Source organism: Schistocerca serialis, chromosome 1 (assembly GCF_023864345.2).
Source record: "Schistocerca serialis cubense isolate TAMUIC-IGC-003099 chromosome 1, iqSchSeri2.2, whole genome shotgun sequence".
Classification (NCBI taxonomy): Eukaryota; Metazoa; Arthropoda; class Insecta; order Orthoptera; family Acrididae; genus Schistocerca; species Schistocerca serialis.
Window position 1 is genome coordinate 887,602,130 of NC_064638.1, and position 19,365 is coordinate 887,621,494.

At 44.8% G+C, this 19,365-nt stretch overlaps 1 protein-coding gene across 2 annotated transcripts in view; it reads right to left on the reverse strand.

The window, feature by feature from the left end:
- Nucleotides 1-19,365, reverse strand: part of LOC126411242 (beta-glucuronidase-like) — a 288,686-nt gene that overhangs the window by 15,491 nt on the left and 253,830 nt on the right. For both annotated transcript variants that reach the window (XM_050081351.1, XM_050081350.1), the window contains 2 exons: nucleotides 14,967-15,051; nucleotides 9,818-9,994 (listed from right to left, as the gene is read on the reverse strand). In XM_050081351.1, the coding sequence (XP_049937308.1) occupies nucleotides 9,818-9,994; nucleotides 14,967-15,051 (262 nt within the window). The remainder of the gene's footprint in view (nucleotides 1-9,817; nucleotides 9,995-14,966; nucleotides 15,052-19,365) is intronic.

The following is a 19,365-nucleotide window of genomic DNA, read 5'->3' on the forward strand; positions in this document are numbered from 1 at the left end:
TTCGGAATTATTTTGGGAATGTACCAGTTTTATGTATAGCGTTTCCAGTGAGTAATATTACGTGTGATGGATGATTAGGCATAGCCGAGAAACGTCTGATAGCCATTCACTACAAATTTTATTCTGTGTCTATCAAGCGGTATAATTAATGACAAGGTGTGTCTCTGCTTTGAAAAAAACGTAACTACGACAAAACATTTTGAAATCCAAGCAGCTTTAATAATGTCAGCAGCAGCGTAGTATTTCAGTGAATACCTTGGAGCTAAGTAAAAAAATAAATAGCTTTTTTTTTAATTTGACTAGTTTCGACCTCAGCACATCATATGGAAATTGAAGATGACTACGAGCTGTAAACATAGTCTTTTGTCCACGATGCTTTCAGGGTTATTTTTCATTTTCAGGTTTACCCTATGGTGTTTCGGGGTTGCGCCTTTCGCCAAGCGATGCAGTGAAGACAACACTTTTACGTCAGACAAATCTCTAAATCTGTCGAACAATAAAGTTTTTAACACAACTGCGAGGCGTTCGTTTACAGAAGCGGTGACGACGGCTCTCCATACTCCTAGTTCAGCACGGCTTTGCTTAATAGTTTGACATGCACAAAATAACTTGCCCCATAGCTGCAAAGGTGATGTGCTACGAGATGGACCGGTGGGGGAGGGGGTGAAGCGGCGACTCCGGTTGTGAACGACCAAACTGGGGTAGGGAATGTGCAGTTAGACAGCTTTATATCTCGCATATCTTGTAAGCCACCCTATTTTCATCCTACTCGTTATCGTTACTTAGTGACTGGAATAGCTGACGGTTCCCGCAATCTTCTCAAGTACAATTTTCAATGATATTTTGCTTCCTTGTTTGCCTCTTCCGACAAAAATTTAATGGCATTGCGTATTATCGCAAGCGCCTAATTGCAAAGAACTTTCCCTACACGTTTGATGCGTGAAGACTTCGGTGCTATCCTTCGAGGGCTATTCGGGAAATAAGTTCCGATCGGTCGCGAAATGGAAACCGCTGTGAAGATCCGATAAAGTTTTGAACAGATGGGTTGTGTGTCTGGTACACACGTCGGTCGCGGCAAGTCGCTCTTTTCAGTTCTGATCGTACAGTGATGCCCGGAAAATAATGTCTCCCACCAAGTATGAGAGTCTGGTAAGAGATTTCGCTTCTTGATGTGCAGCCCACATAACATAGCAGTGGTCACGCGTTTCGTTCTTCCTGACAGTTCTCGGCCGCACTGTGCAGGGTCAATTAAGATGCTCCTGTAGCACTTTCGATGGGAAGTGTTTGATTACCCACAGCACATCCCGTAACTGGCTCGTCCTGAGTTCCGTCTCTGCTCATATGATCCGCTGGCTATGAAGACAACGTTTTGGCACAGACAACGTGCTGTAGACGAGCGTAGAGAATTGGCGGAAAGCACAGGCGGCTGGCAGCTGTGACGAGGGTACTGAAAAGTTGATATAGCGCTACGTCAAATGTCTAAGTGGGAGTAGCGACTATGTAGAGAAATAGCTGTAAGGTGCAGCTGACTACTGGAAATAAAAGATTTTTTACTTTCACACTGGTTTCCATTTCACGATCGATCGGAACTTTCTTTCCGAATTTCTTTCCTTCGCTTACGCCACAGTCCCTCAGCGATCGCAGGGTCGGCGTGGCAATGTTAGTTTTAGGGATGGCTGGATGCCCTTCCTGCCGCCACTCTATACCGCCCCCCCCCCCCCCCCCCCAGGTTGGAATCAGTGTACCAAACTGTCTGCGTCTAGTGTAAATCGTGAAATAGTGCAGGCATGTTTCAAATGTCTGCGACGCGTGTAACTGAGGCGGAACGTGGGGACCAGCCCGGTATTCACCTAGCGGTATGTGGAAAACCGCCAAAAAACCACTTCCAGGCTGGCCAACACACCGGCCCCCGTTGTTAATCCGCCGGGCGGATTCGATCCGGGGCCGGCGCGCCTACCCGAGTCCAGGAAGTAGCGCATTAGCGCTCTCGGCTAACCTGGCGGTTAACTTTCTTTCCGAATAGCCCTCATATAAACGAGGGCGCACTAAAAAGTGGTCTCCTGATTCTTTATGTGAAAACTCAAATCTTTTTAAATAAATCAAACTTTATTAACATGACACTTCTTTATTCTTCATGTCTATATATTTATTTCTCAACATAGTAATCCAACGACGAACATTTCTCCCAACAAGAGACAAGTTTGTAGATACCGTTACTGTAAAATGTTTGAATTTGTTGACAGAGCGACAAACTCACCTTTGGTTCCACCGCTTCATCACTAAGTGAAATGCTCGAAGGTGCTCGTAAGTTTCAGCAACAGATGAAAATCGGCTGAGGCCAAGTCGAGATTGTATGGAAGACTGACTGATTGATTGAGGGGTTATGGGACTAAACAGCAAGGTCATCAGTCCCGCGATTCACACGTTACATGTGTAAGATAGTGGTTTCTACTAAAACTGGGCGGATCTGGTCAGAGATGTGAAACTATTAAGAGAGGGAGCTAAAAATACACACAGTAGAAGGCATAACAGGGTAAGCCAAATGTAAAAACTAGAAAAAACAGGGAAATGAAACAGTGGTCCTTTCAAGAGGATTGATCATGGGTCCCAGACCGGGAAAACACGAAGTGAGGCCCAGCCACAACCACCATGCCCCTGCTCAAGGAGTAAACAAAAACCTTATATCTGAAAATAAAAACCACGTTCACATAGGAAACTGAAGACCAGTTCAACCACCCATGAAGGATGGGGGAGGAAATACACATGGCACATTCCAGTGAGTGGAGACTGAGGCCCTGACAGTGATGTGAGATGCATTTTAGCCAGCAATCCGACCTGTGGACAGTGATCAGGAGGGAGATGTCCTTTGTTTGCAAAGAGGGACAGGGTACACAGGATGGTCAGGGACTTATCAAATGGTGATTCCATAAAAAGATGAGGAGTTGGCTCCATTGTATTTGTAGAGGGGGAATCCCCACTTCTGTGAGGAGACACTTGACAGGCGAAAGGCACCGATAGCCAGGCGCACCCCATAGTGATGAACAGGGTCAAGTAGTTTCAGAGTGGAACGGGTCTCCAAGCCATAAACTTGACACCTATAATGTAGTCTGAACAAAACAAGAGCCCGGATAATATGGAGGAGAGTAGTATGGTCTGCATGACAGGATGTGTGTGCCAGGAGGTGCAGAGCATTAAGCTTCCACATGTGAATAGTCTTAAGGTGACGAATATCAGGCAGCCATGTCAGCTTTTTATCAAAAAGAAGACCCAAGAAACGGGACCGTGCTACAACATCTAGGCACTGGCTGCGTAAATAAAGTTCTGGATTGGAATGCACTGTGGGTCAACAGCAAAAATGGATAAACCGCGTTTTGGAGGGAGAAAACGAAGCTATGGAAAGGGCCCCTGCAGAGGACCATCAGATGACATCTTGGAGGTGGTGTTCAGCAGATGCTACAAAGTGGGGGCATCGTTGACATACAACACCAGGGTAACCAGAAGCCCAAGAAAGGCTACAAGCCCACTGATGGTGGTGAAGAACAGTGTGACACTTAATACAGAACCCTGTGAGACACTGTTCTCCTGGGTCGAAGGGGTGTTAAGTGAAGTGCCAACTTGAAACCAAAACAGCCGGTGGCATAAAAACTCGCGGATAAAGATGGAAAGGGAGCTGTGAAAGCCACAGTCATTGAGGGTAACTAAAACATGACTGCTCCAAGCGATGTCGTATACATTATATAGGCCCAAGAAGACCGCCACAAGGTGTCAGCGTTTAGAAAAAGCCTGTCGGATTGCTATTTCCAAACTTAATAAATGGACAGTTGTTGATTGACCTTCCCGGAAGCCACGCTGGTATGGGGACGAAAGACCCCGAGATTCGAGTACCCAACATAATCAGAAGCTAACCGTCCTCTCTAGCAGTTTACAAATGTGCGTTTGTCGGCTAATTGGTCGGTAGCTTTCGAGAGACGTTGGGTTCTTCCTGGGCTGTACGGGGATAACTATGCTGTCTCGCCATTATGAGGGAAAGGCGCCCATGAGACAGTTGAAGATCCTGAATAGATGTTGCCTCTGCGTAACATCAAATTGTTGTATCATCTGGTTGGATGGAATCTGGGCCTGGGACTGAGTCATATGAAGAGGTAAAAGACTGACAGAATTTCCATTCAGTGAATGGTTCATTATGGACTTCAGCTTGGTGGAGGTTCAAACAGAGGAGTGTTTGTCAACTCCTCATTTCTGCAGGAGAAAGGTAACAGGAACGTATGAGGACACCAATGCTGTCTCAAAGTGTGTTGCGAGTTGTTACGCAAGGACCAATGGATCAGTACACAGAGCATGATGTGGGATAAGACCCTACACAGTTAATTGTCACTGGTGGCCCAGAAGGATACAGAGCTTGAACCAAAACGAAGATGAAGAGGCATACATCCCCAGGGAGAAAACACACCACTCGCAGCATTCCATTTTAGTCTCCTTAATAATGTAGCGAGTCTGAGTATGGAGACATTTAAAAGCAATAAGGTTGATCTGTGAAGGGCGTCGTTTAAATCGTTCCACTGCCCGTTGGCAGTCCTGCATAGCGACTGCTACATCCTTTGTCCACCAGGGTACTGGTTGGCGTTGAGGGGGGGCCTTGGATATGGGTATAGCAGTGCCAGCGGCTTGAAGAATAGTGTCAGACACATCTTGCATGACCGCATCATTGCAATCAAGGAGAGAGGCCCCTAAGTGCACGGCAGATGTACAGTATATAAGGTCAATTAGCTGAGTGGAATGCCCACGGTGGGGGCCCCTCTGCCTGGCGGCGGTAGGGGAACGATAAAATCTGCGGAAAGTGGTCATTGTGACAAAGATCATCAAGGGGTGATCAGTGTAGTGAAAACAAGAGAGCAAGGGAGGAGATCGTGAGACCGACAGCAGAAAAGGTGCTATGAGGGACACTGAAGTGGGTAGGAGAACCATCGTTGGGGAGAGAAACCAAAATCTGTAAGAAGTTAGTCAACTGGAGGACTCTTGCCTGTCGAAGTGTCACTGTCTCTCAGGGGGTGGTGTGCATTAAAATCTCCAAGAAGATGTGGGGGTGGGAGTTGCTATGGTAAGGTAGGCAGTTCAACATAAGGAAGTGGCCTACCTGGAAGGAGACAGACATTGCAAGTGGTGATTGCTGGGGGTCATTTGCACTTTTACCACTATTGCTTCCAGGTTGGTTTGAAAGGGGATCCAGTCACTAATGACATAGGTGTGAACCAAAGTGCAGATTCCTCCAGCTGCTACCTCGGGGCCAGCACAGTTCTGACAGAACGCCCAATAACCATGAAACTTTGGAGAGTGATCATCATAGAAGTGCGTTTCATGAAGAGCAAGACAACTCAGAATAAGAGGAGACAAGTTGTTGCATTTCCAGTAGGTGACAGTAATATCCGTTGCGATTCCACTGGATTATCATGTGGCGACAGTCCAGGTTAGACATAAAAAAGCCAGTTGGCAGTCATATCACCATGTCAGTGGTCGTCACTGTTGAGGACAGGGTGAGACCCATAAGAACTTGGTATGTTTCTGAGTGAGACCAAGGGGGCAAAGCCCTCTCAAGATGTCAGGGAAACCTCGTACTTCGACTTTCACTTCTTCTTCTTCTTCTTCTTCTTCTTCTTCTTCTTCTTCATCTTCATCTTCTCCCTCAGAGGGGGGGGGGGGGGAGGAGGTTTTATCAGTAAGGGAATAGGTGGCATCAATGTCTGGATCGAACAGAGAGAGAGCAGCTCTGAGCGTGGGTCTCTCATCTGGATCGAGGCTGCAAGCTTCCTATCTTGAAAACGCGGGGAGGGAGGTTCTGAAAGGTAGCCCCCATCCCCATCAGGAGCCAAATAACAGGATAAGGAGAAGTTCCTTGAGGGGAAGGGATGGGAGCAGCCATGGGGAAGGAAAGGGGGCAGGGTGGGGATAAGGAGGAGGGGGGAGGAGGGGAAGATGTAGCTGATGCAAGGGTAGATGAGAGATTCACAAGGTGAAGTCTGTCAAACTACTTCTGGGCTTCAAAATAGCTGAGTTGGTCAAGGATCTGTATTTCCTGGATTATTTTTTCCTATGTGTACGCTGGACACTCCAGTGAGTGGATAGAATGTAGACAAGAACACCTTACACAGTTAGCCAGTGTCGTGCAAGGGCTCCCCAGGTGAAGAGAGTGGCCACAGTGACAACAGATGTTAGTGGCATCACATTGCGAGTGCATGTGGCTGAACGTGAGGCAATGGGAGCTATGCATGTGAGGTGGAATGAATGGTTTGACGCCGCATCTGTATACCATCACATTGACGTTTTTAGGCAGGGTACCCCACCTCAAAGGCCACGATGAAAGCGCCAGTGCATAGAGAATTTTCCTTAGGGCTTCTCGGGACACACTGGACGAAATGGACGTCACGTCGTTCCATATTAGCCCTAAGCTTGTCATTTGGCGGGAGGAGATTGTCCCTATAGAAAATTACACCCTGCCTCATGCTGAGAGACCTCTGAGGAATGATATTCGTCGAGATGTCTTCTACATGGTCGCTGGAACAGATGAAGGCCGACTGTGGTGCTAGCACAAGTTGTCTTTGTAAGGAGGGTGCCAGTTTACATCTTGCTTAAGGACTCAGCTTCACCGAACTTGTCCTCAACGTTTCCAAAAGATTTATTGGCAACAAAAGTCTCCCCATCAGTCATGGTACAGACCAGCGGAAAGGACTTTGTTTCAAGCCTGCAGGCCTTGCCCTTCCTCCCATGCAGTAGCTAAGGGGGGAAACGCTGGGAAGGCAGAAACAGGAACTGAGACATAACTATTCCTGGGAAGAGATGCGGCCGCGGACGAGCAACCAGAGAATTTAAAAAGTTTCATGTGCCAAAGGTCCGTCCTAGTAGCACCCATTCAGGTCAATGGCTCGCCTCAAGGGCGCCAACCAACCACAGCAACAGCTGCCTAGTGTAATGGTTATTGCTGGGAGTTCTGATGTCCCAAAAAGATCGGCAACAACTACTAGGTTTTCATGAAGCGTTCACAGCGCAGGTACCAGCAATGTGATCCCTGAGGTGTCAGGGGGCTCATTGAGTTGGATACATAACAGCCCCACTACAATGACTGGCTAATGAGCTGTTGACCAAGGAAGAAGGCGAAAGGACTACTGCAGGGAGGAAGGGGAAAGTGGAAGGGGGAAAAGGGAAAGGGAGAGGAGGAGGAGGAGGAGGGGAGAGGAACACACGCCAAGGACACTAGGTAGGGAGTTCTTCCCTACTTGGCTCTCACTATAGATTTCAAATTTAGAGATCGAGATCAAACCGCTAAAGGGGATCAAAAGAAGAAAAGCTGAAAAGGAGAGGAAAAGCAAGCAATGCAAAACTGGAAGACGAAACGAAATCAGGAGGATAGCCTGGCTACATAAATAAGAGCACCAAGAGAGGGAAAGGGAGAGGCAAAAGGAAAGGAATAACGAGAGGGAGGGAGAAGAAAGGCGAGGTAAAGCAGCTTGATAAAGAAGGAAGACTTCAATAGTTAGGGGACCGACCTTTTTGCGCAACACACACACCTACAAAAGAACTGTGAGCCCTTTGGGAGCACAATATTGAGGGTGATCGATGACACTGAGCCCAAAGCGTTAGGTTGTTGCAGAGGTCGCAGTGCTCTTGTGTTGTCTGGCACTGTTGTGTTGAAGGAGAGCATGCTCCATTTGTGGCGTTCTTTTTCGTCACCTGTCACATTGTTGTTAAGTAACCTATCACACAAATGACATTGTCAACACATGTCCAATCTCTTCTGTTTCATGTGAAGGGGGCGAACATTCGAGGCTTCCATCGTGGACATAGTTTTTTGTACTGCAGTTCTGGAATGATGGCCTATACACGCTCTCATGATATGCCACTCTTACCTAAGAGCTGTGTCTCTGCTATCCAACGATTTTCTCTGATGAGTTCATCAATCCGATTCCAAAGGTCGTCGGCTCTCGCAAGCTGTCGGTCGCTCGAAGCTCTGTTACAGACTTAAAGGTTTGCACCACCATTTCCTTCATTACGAACCCGAAGAGCCAAACGTTGCACGTTACTGATGTTGATACAATCGCCACCGTACACAGCTTTCATTCTTATATGGATTTCAATTGGAGGCAGGTTTTCTGCGGTTATAAACTCTAATACACTACGCTGTTTCTCACGCAACGACTTAGCTACGTTACGCAGTGTCGCTCTAGCGACAGAAGACTGCAAGTTACGTCAGCAAAGGGTGAAAGTTGACCGAATAATATGGATGAGATGATGCAGTATCCGATCCATATCTCAATATCTCAACCGATACTGAGAATAGAATGAAAAATGTGGAGACATTTCTTTTCAGGGCGGCTTCGTAGTAAGGAAAGAGCAAAGAGAACGGTCGATGTGCGCAGCAGGGATGAGAAGAACCAACCTTTTTAAATCAGTACCGGTATTTTGGTTCTGAAAAATCGGCATCATTCGGCATTTGTTTGGTCTCTGTTGTGGTATTTTACTAACAGTTAGTTAAAAAACCGAAATATCAATTAGCCAAAGCAGCCGTGGTAAGATTTGTTTTTAAATAAACCTTTTTTAATGAACGAGTAATTTTTATTCGCAAAATTTCCATTGTTTTGATATATTGCTTTATCATACAAAATGGAAAAAAAACGAACAGGGCTATTTTAATTCAGCGCCGATAGAAACGAGTAACAAGCACATGGCATAAGGATTGGAACAGCATTCTGCGACAATAATACCGTGTCGCATGGCCTATTACACGGTACGCGCGCATATGCAATGTGCATGACTTACCCCATCTGGTCTATACGGCAGTTTCTCACTGTCGTCGTCGGACATCAGTTGCATTATAGAACAGCACCATGCCTAATCTGGAAGCATGTAACGAACTGCGGTATCAATGACGTACAATACTCCATTTGCTTCAACAGATTTAAAATGGGTGGGACTACAACAAAATTGCGACGTCATATAAGCAGTACGAAATACTCATTCATAGTTTACGGTAAGAATAGAAAGTGGCTGATCTGTTGCCTGTGTCTACAGAATATACCTCAATCTAGTTGCAGCCTTTGAAAACGTACAAATTAACACGAAGAACTGTTCTTCAACCTCAGTTTTCACTCTTTACCACTGACAATCCGTAATGCCTATATGCGGGTACGATCCTCGATTAGAACGTAATTTCTGAGCAGAGTTTCAGAAAATTTAAATTAATAGGAGAATAATTGACTTTTTTTGTAGAATTCAACCACTTAACCATTTTTCGAGAAAAGGAGCGAACGGCGGTCTGACTAAGTTTTATTTTATTTGATATTTTGATTCCACTTATCTTTAAACTGAGGGAGGAGAAGTTTTTCAATCTTTATTCGATTTCTACGTTTATCACACGAAAAAATAGCAATAAAAAATCGAAAAGCGGTTATTTCAGAAACCCTTTATTATGGGCGATTTGAGAATTCAGGTTAAACTGACTGAAGAAAAAAAATAAATAAAAGGAAACCAATGTAACCGAAAACTGGTTGTTTCAGCGGTAACCGCCATTCCCAGTGCGCGGCTCGGCAGGCAATAATCAACTGAATCAACCACCCCTTCCGAACAATGCGATGAAATGGCCAAGCGCACTCCACGATAATGCGTTTCTACACCAGTGCCACGTTATTTATGCGGGTTCTACACTTTCATTATCTAATCAAGCCACACTTACCAATTGACTTTGGTACTGAGTACTCTGTCGCTACTAGTCGAGCGCCGCAGTGAGAACTGAAGTGCTGCGCTGAATTGCGGTTACGGGCTCACTCACCAGGTGCAGGCCCTCGAGCGTGTCGGCGCCGTACTCGGTGACGAAGACGGGTTTGCCGAACCTCGCGTACCAGCCCTCCGCCTCGGCCACGACGCGTGGCACGATGGTCTCCGTGAGGCCGCCGTTACTGTACCACGCGTTGTAACGGTTGAACGCGATGATGTCGATGAACGGTGCCTGAAAATATCGACATAATCCACTGACGTTAACGTCACAAATGTGTAGAAAATCACAGCAGTCACACAATAGACGTCAATCAGCATGCAGCTGAAAGTCGTACAAATACACTATCTGATCAAAAGTGTACGGACACAGCTATAAAATGCGAAACTGACCAGTAGGTGTCGCGAGGGGGTGGGGAGTATCGCGTTGTCAGTAGAGAAGCAGTAATAGCAGAATGGGCGGTCAGGAAAGCTTAGTGACTTTGAATATGGACTATTCAGTGGATGTCACCTAAGTAACAAATCCATCAGGGACATTTCAGCCCTTCTAAACCCCCCAAGTCGACTGTTGGTGATGTGATTGTGAAGTGTAAACGTGAAGGAACGAGAGGCAGACCTTCTGTATTGTATCGAGCACTGTGGGGATGGTTTTAAAAAACTCTCGTGAAATCAGTGGAAAGCATCGCCCGTGAGTTACAAAGTGATGTCAGCAGTCCAGTTATCACAGTAACTGTGCGTGGGGCACAACGGGTCACAGTGGTCGAGCAGCTCACCATAAGCCACATATTTTGTTGTTAGTGCAAAGCGACGCTTGAAGTGGCGTAAAGAGCGACGCCACTGGATTGTGAATGACTAGAATCGAGTGATTTGGAGCAATGAATCACGCTATACCATGTGGCAATCCGATGAAAGGGTTTGGGTTTGGCGAATGCATGGGAAACGCTATCTGCATTCACGTGTAGTGCCAACAGTGAAGTATGTAGGAGCTGGTGCTGTTATGGTATGGAGGTGTTTTTCGTAGTCCCGTTATGGTCCTCTTACTGCGGTTAAGAAAACGCTAAATGCGGTGGGATATGAACTGTACTACATACAGTAGAGGGACAGTTCGACAAGATGGTGGTTGGTATCAGCTTGATAGTGCACCTTGTCAAAGTGGCAGTGAGGCGATGGTTTGTGGACAATAACAGATCTGAATTGGACTGGCCTGCTCATAGTCCCAAAGTGAGCCCAACGGAACATCTTTGGGATGAGCCAGAACGTAGACTTCACTCCACACCTCAACCTCCAACATCACTACCTTCTCTGGTTTCAATTCTCGAGAAAGAATGGACTGCCACTCCTCCACAGATAGTCAGACGCCTCATTAAATGGATCCCCGGCAGAGTACAAGCCATATTAAAGGCAAAGAGTGGACACACATATTAATGGCTTCAAATGGCTCTGAACACTATGGGACTTAACATCTGAAGTCATCAGTCACCTAGAACTTAGAACTACTTAAACCTAACTAACCTAAGGACAGCACACACATCCATGCCCGAGGCAAGATTCGAACCTGCGACCGTAGCGGTCGCGTGGTTCCAGACTGTAGCGCCTAGAACCGCTCGGTCACCCCGGCCGGCTCAGATAGTGCACTCATAATTCGTTCTCTAGATATGAAGACGTAAATGGTTCAGGCTGCAAATGAATATTTCCTAAAGTGATGCAAAACCAACCCCTGTGAACAAATTTTACAAAAAAACATAATTTTACATTAATCATTGGGAAACTCACTTGAGACGAATACAGGCAGCTGCGATAGGAAGCTAGAGACCAATTTGCATCTCCCTGCAGTCAGGACCTCAGAATTTTTATTCATTTTAAAAATGTCAGTAATCTTTAGAAATGTCTGCGATTCTCCTAAAGCGCACATGTATTCTAGTTTGGCGTTCCACTGCTGAGAAATACTGGAAATCTGTGCTTCGTGACGCTCTACTTGTCTGGAAATGCCTTTTTATACAACTTCGTGTGCATTACCATTCGTGAGACCTTATATCACATTTGGTTGTTGTAAAATATATACCCTGAGATGGTTGAACGGAACACTTACCGAGTGAATCTCAACTACATCCGTGAAATATTCAAGGCAGTCCGACTTAACATGTACAGAAGTGTCAAATGTAACCATGTCTCCGTAGTAGCTCATCAACATCGGGTATACACTGTGAGCATCAACTGAGCCATTTGTGTCGATATTATCACAAAATTAGTTTTATTGCAGACATCACATTTAATGGCCTGACTTAGAATTTTCATTATAAAAAATTTATATTTTTACTTGGTCTTTTTCTGGCCCCAAGTTTGTATTTGTGCGACACCCTGTAGATGACAGTCTTTATTGCCTCTTCTTCCACTTCTGAGGTGTGCTACCAAACAGCACTTTATAACTGGTTATGTTCTTACACCGGTGAGAATTATTGCTGCTATTCTCAATTTTTCTATCACATTTCAATTTTCTGGACCATCCGAACATTTGAGTATATTTCATTCCTTTATTTCCAAATTTGTAATTTTTTTAGACTTAATAAAGTAAAACAGTAATGAGAATAACATTTTACACCATTGTGGTATGACAGGCGACACCAACAATTATACTAATGTTACAAAAACTTATAGTTAGTATAGGACTATGCTAACGATTCATGTCAATCTATAACAAACATTGAGTGGATAACTGTCAAAAGATCTGCAATACAGCCAGTTTCATTTATCTCCTGTAAAATTTAATTCTTGGCGAGCGAAACGTCTTCAAACTGTGTCTCAGTAACATAACAATTTTAAACTCATTCCTCCACCTTTGAAAGATCTTTATGGACGTCCATGGTGACAATACTAATATAAATAAACGACTGCAGCTTCAGGCTAGTATGACCAAATGTTTTTAGCTACTGTAACTGAAGTAAGAACTTCTGTAGGTCACAATAGCAAATCATTAACGTGTTACGATGATTTTCAGAGTTACTGACTATCAGTATCTTTCAAAACTGTATCAAAGAACGTTAATGGTGACTACTGGAGATTATGAGCCAGTTACCCTGAACGACTCATGCATATCTACATAGTTGAATTTATGACTGTTTAATGGGCAGAATAACAAACACTTGTGCGTTTCAGTTACACAACCTTCAACTCTACGAAACTACATGAGCACTGCAATAATGTGCGCAGAAGAACATGAATCAATAACGTTATGACACGTACATCACAGGCCGAATTAGAAGAGCCTTTCCTATCATGGGCACCCGCAGACATTTTTCCAGGGGAAGGCAAGACTCTAAAATTGCAATTTTTGACGTAAGTGAGTTGGTCAGTTTCGAAACATGTTATGCCACAAGAACTACAAAAATGGTTCAAATGGCTCTGAGCACTATGGGACTTAACATCTATGGTCATCAGTCCCCTAGAACTTAGAACTACTTAAACCTAACTAACCTATGAACAGCACACAACACCCAGTCATCACGAGGCAGAGAAAATCCCTGACCCCGCCGGGAATCGAACCCGGGAACCCGTGCGTGGGAAGTGAGAACGCTACCGCACGGCCACGAGCTGCGGACCAATAACTAAACGATAACTTTCTATATCCCTGAAAATTTATGGTTATCCACTGACTATGTGAATAAAATCCAGATTTCAGTGGGGGGATGGGGTGTCTCCTCTTGCCTCCAACCCATCTTCCATCCTGCCCTTCCGGACGCCTACGATGCTTACCTCTTTCAGCCGTGAGCCAAAGGAGCTGCCGAAGGACACTAGATGTGCATAATTTTTCATGGATGTATTTATTCACAGCGCAGCGTATTGTCGCCTAAGGACTCTGTCGGTCACCTGTCTGAGAGTAAAACAAAAGATTTGCCTTCTATTGCTAGTTTATCAGTTTTGCCTTACCGTTCAGCTGGAATGAACAGTAACATAATGGAGAACCCCCGTCTTTTGTAAGCCTCAACAACCATCAGACAATAAGATTGTAAGGAGCGAAGCTAAATTGATCCCAAACAATTTCTTCTCATGAGGGTCTTGTCAGTAGATGGAGTAACGCTGACAGTCATTGCAGCCAATATGCGTGTTACACCTGCGATATAACGGGCAACTCTTGATAACATCTTCATAGAAAATTTCTGAGTCATGCTTGAGTTTCTTATAGCAATTTTTGTTTACTTTGGTTCCAACAGGGCCGAATGCATGACAGTTGTCTAAATGGTAACATTTGGCCTCCCTGGTTGTCGAAGGATGAAGTAAAATTGACGGTTTACGTTTGTTTTACTTCATTCAAAGACAGTCATCGGGTTAAAATATTTCTTAGACAATTTTTGTTTGTGTTGCTTATTTGCCAGAACTACACTACTTATAAAGAGTGGCCGTGCGGTTAAAGGCGCTGCAGTCTGGAACTGCAAGACCGCTACGGTCGCAGGTTCGAATCCTGCCTCGAGCATGGATGTTTGTGATGTCCTTAGGTTAGTTAGGTTTAACTAGTTCTAAGTTCTAGGGGACTGATGACCTCAGCAGTTGAGTCCCATAGTGCTCAGAGCCATTTTTGAACTTATAAAGAGTTCTGCAGCTATATGTAATACTGGGTAATTCTCTATTACCTACCCGCCATTCTACCATTTTACGTGACTAAAATATTGTTATGAGAAGATGATTACTCTGTGCATGTGTGTAAAGTTAGAGAGAGAGAGAGAGAGAGAGAGAGAGAGAGAGAGAGAGGAAACGGAGGATGGCGAGGGCGTTGGAGGAGGTTTAACTGATCGAAAATCGAACTGAGTGCTGTGGTGGTTAGTACAGTGGCGACAGACGCTGTCGGTAGTACGAGCGTTGTACGATAATAAATGATGGTATCTGTTTTTAAAAAATTCAAGGTTTCACGCAAAAATGACTGACGCAGCAATAACGCTTTACTTGATAGACATGGCGCTTTTTGGTTTCCATGTTATCATTAAGATATATTAGGAACTGTTTGTTGGCTTTTCTATTTACGTATGCACCTCAAATGTGTAAGTTTGCTCCTAGGATAATATCGTAATTTATGTACAAGGAAAAAATAGAGTATCTTATACATTAAACTACGTCCGATTTAAATTTGGCAAATTCTGTTTAGTCGATGTATGGAAAGATGAACCCACAGGTTTGAAAGTTTAAGGAAACGTAAATTTCAGTAGACAAATACTTACAGCCCTGTCCTCGCTGAAGCCCCTGGCGATGGCCATGGTGGTCGGCCGCGACGGGTCCAGGCTCTTCACGTGCTGCACGATCTCCCTGCAACAGACGGCGGGCCGTATGGTGGGTGAACGGCGCTCTTCCGTGTTGTACACAGCAAGGGCGTATGATACTTGAACGGCAGGTCAGCTTTAACGTGTTGCCGATATGTACGTGCCAAGTGACTAATCACTAGCTCAGAAGAAAATGGTTACGAGAAGCGATAGCATCCAACATTGTTGGCAGAAACATCAATACATTCGTCTGAAGTGATTTAAGAAAGCTAAGAAACTTTAAATCAAGATGCCTGGATGGAATCTGGAATTCAAGTCCTGCCATGAAAACTAATGTATGTTTGGGTCTATTTGTTTAAAATTTTACCTTTGATAGAGCATTCGTGCAGAAAGTGTTTGTGTATTAATTGCAAGCTGTCTTCCATAATCTTATTACAGCGAAGTTTTTCGTGCCTCAGTTCGAGGTGGAGCATATGATGGCACTTAATCTTGTTACAGTGAAGTAGATGGCCATATAACATTACGATTTAACAGTGCGAATACAAGGGTAAAAATAATACTTGATGTAGAAAGGTATCAGACATAGACCATGTACAATTTTCATTAATTTATAAGGGGATACACAATGAGAATTTTATTTTTTATTTTTATTTATTTATTGCCAAATTATAGACCTGTTACCCGATGTTTAAAACAGGTCGCACATTTACAATTTTCGTTTTTCATCTTTTTACAGTTTTCTTTCCTTTTGTTTTATCTACAACATTTACAAAGAATGATACTTTTCAAAATAACAATAATTTAATGTTGAAATATAAATAAAATTTTGTTGTTTTTTAAGAAGAATATAAAAAGAAGATAAATGAGAGATTTGTTAGTATCATCACCGAGTGTGACTGACGGTGAATACCTCGGAATGGTTTCTTCGAGCCGTTGACCGCCAGTCACTCACTCTCACACACACACACACACACACACACACACACACACACACACACACACACACACACACAAATGGTTATTAGTAGAGAAATAATGTTATACACAATGAGAACATGGATCATCAACAAATCAACATTAACAACAACATTAACAACAACATCTGGAACATTTTCCAGCCCCAGGGTGGGTCTGTATGGAACATGAGCATCGCCATCTAGTCCTGTTTTCCCACCATCTTTCTCCTTCGCGTCTCCCTTTCATGTATCTGCTTGGGAACCCTCATTTTTCCATTCTCTTTAAGTGCCCATATCATCTTAGCTCTGATGTGCTATTCTGCTCTGCAAGGATTCTTTTCCCTTACTCTTTCACTCTTTGTCCTCTCCTATCCTACTTTTGAGGAACTTCATTTCACTTGCTTGTAATCTGTTTCAGTCTTTTTTTCATTAGCCTAGTTTCAGGTGCATAGGTCAGTATTGGGATGTAGTAACTGCTACTTTTACTTCCCTTTTTATTTTTGAGGTACGTCTTTGTTCCGAACCAAGCTCGTAACACAGCGCAGAAACGTTTCTGTCCGTCTGCCTTATTCGTCTGCTCTCTATCTCATTTCTTTTGTTTTCCTGTTTCACTCTATCCAAGTACTTAACTCTTTCAAACTTCTTCAATTGTTCACCTCCAATCCTTATTCCGCTAGTTGGTCTCCTTCTAGCAGTAATCAGGATCTCTCATTTTTTTACATTAAATTTAAATTCCACACTGTCTCACAGTTTCTTCCCAAGCATCCAGCTGTTCCTAAACTACCTCCTCCCTGTTTCCCCAGATCAAGTAATCTGCTAACAATGAGAACATGAATAATTAAATTCAGAAGCCAGACAATTATCAAGTTTCAACTTGCGGCTGACACCACATACTGTGGAAATCTAAAGAAGGTGAAATGCTTAACAACTAGTTATTGTACTGAAGAGCAGGGAAATGGGTAATTTAACAAAGTTATGGATGTATTTTGAGACAGGAAGGGAAGAATGCGAGGACTAGCTGCTGTAATTAATTAGACAATTGGTAAAAGAAATCTTCCAATACAGACCAAAATAAACGTGACAGACTTCAATCTCACCGATAACTTTGTATGGACGATAACGGTGAACAGTGAAGATTGCTTTTCGTCCCAAAGATAGGCACTGTTGAAATAAAATTAAAAAAATAGAGAAATCATCTACGGGTTTGTCGATTATAACAGCAAGGAATGACTCAGCGCTTCAGAAATACAGCCAAAACCAAATTTATTTGCGAAATACAAGGACTGTAGTTAAAGTGACGTAAAAGAGGCGATAACTTCGTTATTAGAAGATGCAGGCGATTCAAAGTTGACGCCTAGGTGGAATCACTTTCTCTACATACAGTTACTACTCGATATACTGTAGTTTCCGTTCGAAGAGATAGATTTGCTTCTGTGATGATGGTCATACGTGCACTGTAGTATCCGTCGCTTCTGTATCATGTGTGGCATCATTACTTTGCCCCGAAGACTTTCCTTCACAGGAGCTAACGGGCAAGGTCTAGTCTTGGGTGTGAATGGGCGACCGCAGACAAATCCGGTGTGTCAGTTACTTAATATACTGACGAATTCTTCTTCTTCTTCTTCTTCTTCTTCTCCTCCTCCTCCTTCTACGTGATCAGGCCCAGTGGACCGCACGCTGCTACAAGGGGAAACTTGTATTCAGTCCATTGCTGCTACCCGCCACCTGTCCACATCTATTGATGCTCGGTTTAAATCTTCATGGAGGCCATCCCTCCTTCTTGGGTCTCCCTGGGGGGTCTCTTTCGTGTAGGTGTGAAATTCAGGAGCTTCAGAGGCCATCTGTGATCTTCCATCCGGGCCACATTGCCGGCCCACTGCTTTGACAGTTCCTGCTATGTTTGGCTTCTGGTATAGTTCTTCAAGCTCTTGTTTTTTTTTTTTTTTTTTTTGGTGGGGTTTAAGGGCGCCCAACTACTGAGGTCATTAGCGCCCAGTCATTGTTGTTAGAGCACATGGAATCTAGTAAAACTCAAGGGGATGGGGGGGGGGGGGGACACCAGAAGGACCTGACAAAGATGCAGATAAAATAAGTAAAAAGTTAGATGTCTTTGGACAAGCCAGTCAAAGTTATAAAACGCAGAATACGAGCAGCTGCTCGAGCGTCATCAGCTAAAACATCTGGTAAAGTAGATGGCAGGGACAGGACAACACGAAATTGACTAAAACGGGGACACGACAATAAAACATGGCGCACTGTTAATGCCTGACCACAAGGGCACTGCGGGGCTGGGTCACCGGAGAGCAGGTAGCGGTGGCTAAACCGGCAATGCCCAATCCGCAACCTGGTCAGAAGGACCTCCTCTCGCCGAGATGGTCGGGAGGAGGTTGTCCATGCAGTTGGGAGCGGTTTTACTGCCCGGAGCTTGTTTCCTTGGAGGGATGACCAAGCATCCCACCACAACGACACAATCCTCTTACATACATTCCCACGAACGTCAGATGACGGGACACAATGGGAGGCTGGCCGAGGCAGGAGGACTGCAGCCTTGGCTGCAGCATCCGCAGCCTCATTCCCAGGCACTCCTACATGTCCGGGAACCCACAGAAAGCTGACAGGAGAACCATTATCAGCGAAAGATTGGAGGGACTGCTGTATCCGTTGAATCAAGGGATGGACCGGATAGGGAGCTCCAAGGCTCTGAAGAGCACTGAGTGAGTCAGAGCAGAGTACATACGATGAATGGCGGTGGCGGCGTACTGAACGGCCTGATGGAGAGCAAAAAGCTCGGCCGTAAAGCTCGAACATTGGTCGAGGAGCCGGTATTTAAAGGTGGCGGCCCCGACGACAAACGCACAGCCGACAACATCGTCAGTTTTGGAGCCATCGGTGTAAATAAAGGTGTGACCGGCAAGTCGAGCACGAAGTTCGACAAACCGTGAGCAATACACTGCAGCCGGAGTACCCTCCTTCGGGAGTGAGCTGAGGTCGAGATAAATATGAACCGGAGCCTGGAGCCAAGGTGGTGTCGGGCTCTCACCCTCTCTGAAGGTGGTAGGGAGGGCAAAATCCAATTGTCGAAGCAGGCGACGGAAGCGGACTCCGGGGGGCAGCAGGGCAGACACATACAACCCGTACTGACGATCGAGAGAATCGGCGAAGAAGGACTGGTAAGACGGGTGGTCGGGCATAGACAACAGCCGGCAGGCATACCGACACAGCAGTACGTCGCGCCGGTAGGCCAATGGTAATTCGGCAGCTTCAGTATAAAGACTCTCGACAGGACTAGTGTAGAAGGCTCCGGTCGCAAGACGTATCCCCCGATGGCGGATGGAGTTGAGCCGGCGTAAGAGGGATGGCCGAGCGGACGAGTAGACGAAGCTCCCATAATCCAGCTTCGATCG